Consider the following 7,431-nt stretch of genomic DNA (forward strand, 5'->3'; position numbering starts at 1 on the left):
TCATCCACAAACGATCCTTAAGAAGCTTTTATCCTCTATCTTTATTTTCACAAAAGAATAATCCTCATAAGAATCCCTATTTGAGTATAAGTTGACATTCTTAAATGACACCAAAAAGAATTATCATGTTATGGGATAATTTTTTTTCTCTAGCTTTCCTCTGCAATTTTGAGAGGGCAGCATCTTTTTGTTATAGATGATAGGATAGCATCTATTAATCTCAAAAATATACATTAAAACTTCAGCTAAATAAAAAGTACCATTTTGTAACATTTATCCTTTGAGCCGCACTAAGTTAGGCGCAAATCACAAAGTTCTTTTTTCTTTTTTGTTCAGTTCCAACAATAAAAATATGATAGTCATGGACTATAGCCACTAGGGTGTATAAAAAGATAGAGTAGGTCAGATTTAGTGTATCTTATACTCAATCAAACTACAGATTTATTAAAGACGATACAAAATAATAATAGATTTATTGTAAAACGAGACGTCAAATAATAATAAAAAAATTTATAATAAATCAGATATAATTATTATTTATTAATTCATTCAAAAATATTAAGTGAATTAACAATAACAAAAATAATAATAAAAAATAATATTTATCTTTAAAATAATTTAGAATAGAACAGATAATCCAAAGTATAACAACCACTTCATTGTTGTATTATCAAGTTAATTACTTGTACTAAATTTGTATAATTAATCATTATTGTTGTATTCGTCAGAAAAGAAAACTGTGCTGGCAGGGAAATGCCAATATACTAAATCAGCAAAATGAAAGGTTTGTGAATATAATCTTTAATAAAGAAAAAATATTACTGTGTTATATAATAATTGATATATTTATAAAAGAAATTATTCTAAAATGAGTTATCCAATCAATTTTTGATATTTTTTCTTTTAATTATTTATTTTAATTAATATTATTTACATCATTTACAATGCAATATTTTTTACTGTGTATTAATGATATTGATAATGTATTTATATTAAATAAGAATAATTTAATAAAAATATTATTTTTTCTTTTTTATTTATATTTTTTTTAATATATGTAAAATTATCATATAATTCAATTATTTCAAGGAAAAAAATATAGCGTTAGCTATTTATCTAATAATTAATACGTGTCATAAGAGTATGATTTAAGAGATTAAAATTATAAGTTTTTATTAAAAGTTGTATACCGATGCATTTTTTTAGCGAAAGACATCCTAGTTGTATCGACTATCGACTATCGACATACTAGTTGTACCAATGCATTGGAAATTGAAATATTCGACATTTTCAATAAATAATAATAGTCCTATGGTGAGTTTTTACCACATAAATTATTATGCAAGGCTACTCTCCGAACTCTTATCACTTGTAATAGTTAGTAAAAATATAGATCGGTAATTAAGGATTAAGCACATATTCTACAACGATTTAATTCGAATTTTGTTATCAATGTCAAACTTCGTTAGTGAATAATATATAAGCATTTACATATAAGTATTTATGTAGACATTTGTTGAGCTAGTGCAAAATACACCAAGCAAATTTAGGAGGCCGATGAGAGGGAGCAAAACCAAACAGTAACATCATGAAGATTTTAACTTTAAATATACGCATTTGGAGAACACGACAAACAGAATAAGGTTGTCGAATATCAATTAAGTAATATTATTTGCTTCATTTATCTTGAAATATAAGTAAAAACGAGTTAAAAAAATATTGATGTATTTTGATTCAAATTTAGAATAAATATACTTATTTTTTTGGATTTGTTTTCACTTTTATCTCGAGACATTGGAAACATTATGTTAAGAAAAGAAAAAGGTAGTTAAACATAGCCGAAGTATGAGATATGTAGGACCAAAATACTTTTATTATCCACATTCTATATAAAAAAAGAGCAAAATTAAATGAAAAAATTGTTTAATTATTTTATTTTTTACTCAACACTCACACACGTAAAGAACCAACTTGCAATTCAATTTGATCACGGCGCCGAAGCACCTCGTGCTCTTTATCAACATATATAAATACCCTTCTTGTTGCTCTCAAATCACACTACAACAATCTACACTAATCCTTCTTATCCCTCTCTGTTTTTGTGCTTTTCTAGTTCCACAATAACTCAAAAGTGAAACAAACAAAAAATGATGAGTTGCGCTCAAGCATGGCCAGAACCCGTGGTTCGAGTCCAAGCCTTAGCCGAAAGTGGCCTAAGCTCAATCCCTTCATGTTACATCAAACCACGTTCTCAAAGACCCACTAAAACCATTTGTTCTCCTCAAAATCATCAAATTGACATCCCCGTGATCGACCTTGAGCACTTCTCCAGTAAGGATCATATCCTTAGAGAGAAGGAGCTCAAGCGTGTGTCCGAGGCGTGTCGAGAGTGGGGTTTCTTTCAAGTTGTGAACCATGGAATTAGCCATGAGTTGATGAAGAGTGCTAAGGAAGTGTGGCGTGAGTTCTTTAACCTTCCACTTGATGTGAAAGAGGAACATGCTAACTCTCCAACAACATATGAGGGTTATGGTAGTAGGTTGGGAGTGAAAAAGGGTGCTATTTTGGATTGGAGTGACTATTTTTTTCTCCATTATATGCCTCCTTCACTTAGGAACCAAACTAAGTGGCCTGCACTTCCATCATCCTTGAGGTATACGTTCATAGTATCTCTTTCCATATGTTCTCAATATTCTCTATTTAATAAAATTATTATTATTTTTAATATTTTTTTAAAAAAATTGAGTCAACAAAAATTAATATTAATGTAATTCATTCAAAATTTATATTAAATTTTATTGACTTAATTATAAAATCAAATATATATAGTAGTTCTTAAATAATCGCTCGGATGGACTAACATTTTTATTCAAGATGAAAAATAAATATAGAAATTATTATTTTTAAATATTTTGATCATGATTATATTTAAGCTTAATTCCATATTCAATTTCTTATTCTTTTATTCTATGTGGTACAATGGTCCCTACTAGATCTAAACAAAAATGTGCAGTATTTGAAAAATAATAAGTCTTTTTATTATGACATAATAATAAAATGTGCAAATGTTAGTCATATTGAAAATACGTTTTTCTTTAAAGCATATGTGACACATGTTAAAAGTGTTTAAACCAAAACTATAAATAATTCCGTGTTAGTGCTTTAGTGACAGACTCAGGGGAGGTGAAGGCAGGGGAGTACCCTCAACTCTTCTTCTTCATTAAATGTCATAAAATAATAAATGTTGAAATTGAAAGAGAAAGAGAAAAATCTACATCATAATTAAGTATCTCGTTTAAGTATAAATAATTATAAAGCATCGATGTGTAAAAACAAATTAATTTTTTAATTACATTAAAAAGAACAAAATTCATATGAATGATAAAATTAAAAGAAATCAGTTACACAAAAATTTGGTAACTATTATACATAGTATAAATGTATTAAGGTCATAAAAGGGTTGAAATTATAGACATAAATTTGGTAAGATTTGAACGTTAGGGATATGGGAAAGAGAAAAAGACATGTGCAGAATCCTATAAGCTAACTTTGTAATAATAAAAATAAATTTATAATTATAATTATCATCATAAAATAACTACATAATAAAATTTATAAATTGAATCACATATTTAAAATAAATTAATTAATTAAATTTAATTAAAAAATTAATTTAATAATTTAAAAATATTTTAACCGCAATTAAAAAAAATCTTATAAAATTTTTAAAATTTATTTTTCTTGGAAAAAAATCTAGAAAAAATTAAAATAAATAAATTAAATTAAATTAATTTTTTCTTGAAAATTTTTCGCTTTAATTTTTGAAAAAAATTTGAAACTTTTTTCTTGAATTTTTTTATATCTATTTTTCTCAAAAAATTTTGAACAAATTTTTAATTGGAAAATTTTTTACATTTATTTTTTTCGAAAAAAGTTTGATATTTTTTTATCAAAAGAATTTTAATATTTTTTTTTAATAATTATTTTGAAATCGATTTTAACTAAAAATTTCTTTAAATATTTAACTAGTTTATATTTATAAATCATTTTAAATCGATTCAAAACTGTACTGAACCGCAATTAAAAAAAATCTTATAAAATTTTTAAAATTTATTTTTCTTGGAAAAAAATCTAGAAAATTTCAATATTTATTTTTCAAAAAAAAACTCAATCATTTTTTATTGGAAATTTTTTTATACAAAAATTGAAAAACACTTCTTTTATGAAAAATTTCAATTTTTTTTTTGAAATAATTTTTTATCGGAAAATCTTTTACATTTAATTTTTATTGAAAAAAATTAAAAAAAAATTGTCAAAAATATTTTAAAATTAAAAAAAAAATGTATCAAAAACTTTTTTCTTGAAAAAGTCAAAAAATAATTTGTCAAAATAACTAGAAAAATTAGTTTGAAACTGATTTAAACTAAAAATATATTCAAAATATTAAATTAGTTTATATTTATAAACTAATTTTAAATCAATTCATAATAAAATTAAAATTGGTTTGAAAATAATTTATAAAAATTAAATCAAACATTTAATGTGATACAATTTAATTTAATTTATGTCCCATAAATCTTTCTAGTGGATATGACTAAACTCTCCATCCAATTGGTGGGTGTTAGGAAAAGTCTCATGTGTATAAAACATGTAGTTCACCTAGTCAATTTTTATTTATTTGAAGCAGTGTTCTTTTGACAAATTCCACCTTGCAAATATCTAAACTGTAACTGTCCAATGGGATGGTGCAGCTTCAAATTCACTTTTTCAAGCGTATAACACCGTGTGTCATCCGTGTGTCTCTATCCCTAGGACAAACCCGCGTGAACACCTTTGACTTAGGATCATGATTTACTGCGGTTGAAATCCCTTACATGAACGCAGTAACTCGTCGGTAATCGTTCGATCTAGATCAATCGATCCAAAATTTAAATTCAATATTTTAAATTATAAAATAAAAAATTATAGTTTATTTTTCTTTTAATCGTACGTTTGAGATCGCACGGCTATATATTACTGATAACAGTAAATACATGAAAAAGTGAATACATTAAATCCTATTTTCTTGAGTTAAGAATACTTCCTGTCTCCTATAATAAATATCATTTTAATCAAAAAAATATCTGAAAATTAATGTGATTTACAATTTTCAATACAATTATAATTAAATTTTTTTTCTATCCTATCTTTGACAAGTATTATATATATAATTTTTAAAATAATATTATATTTATATTAATAATAATGAAAAAATCATCAAACATTTGATGAAAAAATTATCAAATGAAGCAATATTATATTTTAAAATAAATGGAATACTATTTGATGAAATCACATGTTTGCATTTTTCATAAAATATTATTATTTACAAAAAAATATTATTCTTAAAATATTGATGTGGAAAGGTGCATGGTCACGGTGGCACCTTCAGTTTTTTCCCTTTTTCATGCATATACGTCGATAATCCATTTATTTATTTTTTTGTTTTCTCTCAACTACCCCATGATCTCACAAGCAAGCACCATAGCATATTTTTTGAAAATGTTAACTGGGACCAAAATGATTTCCTAGTATGGTAATCAGGAAACATATCTATAAGTGGCTAAATGTCTTTGTTTTGATAATATAGGTATGTAGTTAATATTGATGGTACAATATTGTCACTAGCTAAGTTTATGAATAGCAATCGCTGAATACCTTAATAAATTATATATTTCATGTGCATGTTTAGATTCCATTTTAAAATTGATTTTAGTACGTTTGATTTTAAAATTGATTTTAATATGTTTGATTGTTTAAAAATATAATTAATTTTACTTTAAAATTATAATTTGTAATTTTTTAATTTAAATGTAATTTTCATACTTAAATTTATTGTTAATGTAACTCTATTTTACGTAAATATATTTAAATATAAATAATTTTATATTCAATTCAATTTTTTACTAAAATTAAATTTAGTCAAACATCAATTTTTTACTAAAATTAAATTTAGTCAAACATCAATTTTTGTCAATGTATAACAAAACATTATCTATTGTTTTATGATGATAGGAAAGTGATTTCTGAATATGGTGAAGAAGTTGTTAAGCTAGGAGGAAGGATACTTGAATTAATGTCAATAAATCTTGGATTGGAAGAAAATTTCCTTCTCAATAAATTTGGGGGAGAAGATGATATTGGTGCTTGCTTAAGGGTGAATTTCTATCCAAAGTGTCCACAACCTGACCTTACTTTGGGCATATCACCTCACTCAGATCCTGGTGGTATGACCATTCTTCTACCTGATGATTTTGTGGCTGGCCTTCAAGTACGAAAAGGAAATGAATGGATCACTATTAAGCCTATCCCTAATGCCTTTATCATCAACATTGGTGACCAAATTCAGGTCCTACACCTCTCTCTACAATTTTATATCCTTTACTTTGGTCAAGTTGTTTCACAATGACTAATTAGTTTTTTAAGTTCACATACTAATTATCACAAATTTCACTTATGTTACTATTGGTACATATTTAGATTCTCTGTTTTCAAGTATTTGAGGCATTTACAAGATATGATTATATCAAATTAAAATTAAATTATCTATATTTTGACTTTGGTTTATAGTCCAAAATATGAAATCGGAATATAAATTGTATGGTCCAATTTTAATTTTATGGTCTAGATCTACGATGACGTAAATACATAAAATCTAAACCCTTATACAGTATATATTATTATTAAATATGTCAACGATGTACATTTTTTATATTAAATTTTTTAACGAATTACATTTTTTTCCAAAATCACCATTCAATTATTAAAAAATATAAAGGTTTTTTAATTATAGGTACGTTTGTGGAAAAAATAATTAATATAGTGTATCTTGTAATTTGAAAATCATCTTATAATAAAAGACAACAAAATTTTACAAGTGTCTTAAATGTTATATGTAAGAAAGGTAGTAGTAGTGGTAATATAATGATTGTAACATACACCATTTAAAAAAATGTTGAATGGGAATGTTTATGTTTTTTCAGGTGCTGAGCAATGCAATATACAAGAGTGTAGAACACAGAGTGATTGTGAACTCAATAAAAGATCGTGTTTCATTGGCCATGTTTTACAACCCAAAGAGTGATTTGTTAATTGAACCTGCAAAGGAGCTTGTAACAAAGGAGAGGCCAGCCCTTTACCCACCAATGACATATGATGAATACAGACTTTATATTAGGATGAAAGGACCTTGTGGTAAAGTCCAAGTTGAATCTTTGGCTACCAAATCGTGATTAATTCTAATAATTATGTAATTTGCAAATGAGAAATTTGCATATAATTAAATAATTGGACTTGGACTTGTACTTGGACTTGGACATAGACATGTTGCTCTTCAATTGTCATGTTTTTTATATGTGGTCCAATTGATGAAATTAAAAAAAATTTATTGTA

The 7,431-nt window shown here is 25.4% G+C and overlaps 1 protein-coding gene across 1 annotated transcript; it reads left to right on the forward strand.

The window, feature by feature from the left end:
* Positions 1–2,039: 2,039 nt before the first annotated feature.
* LOC101512288 (jasmonate-induced oxygenase 1-like) lies at positions 2,040–7,431 on the forward strand. The gene is made up of 3 exons (XM_004514156.4): positions 2,040–2,653; positions 6,055–6,388; positions 7,023–7,431. The coding sequence occupies exons 1-3, from the start codon at positions 2,148–2,150 to the stop codon at positions 7,269–7,271; spliced, it is 1,089 nt and encodes a 362-aa protein (XP_004514213.1). The 5' UTR covers positions 2,040–2,147; the 3' UTR covers positions 7,272–7,431.

The sequence above is a fragment of the Cicer arietinum genome, chromosome 3 (genome assembly GCF_000331145.2).
Source record: "Cicer arietinum cultivar CDC Frontier isolate Library 1 chromosome 3, Cicar.CDCFrontier_v2.0, whole genome shotgun sequence".
In the NCBI taxonomy this organism is placed as follows: domain Eukaryota; kingdom Viridiplantae; phylum Streptophyta; class Magnoliopsida; order Fabales; family Fabaceae; genus Cicer; species Cicer arietinum.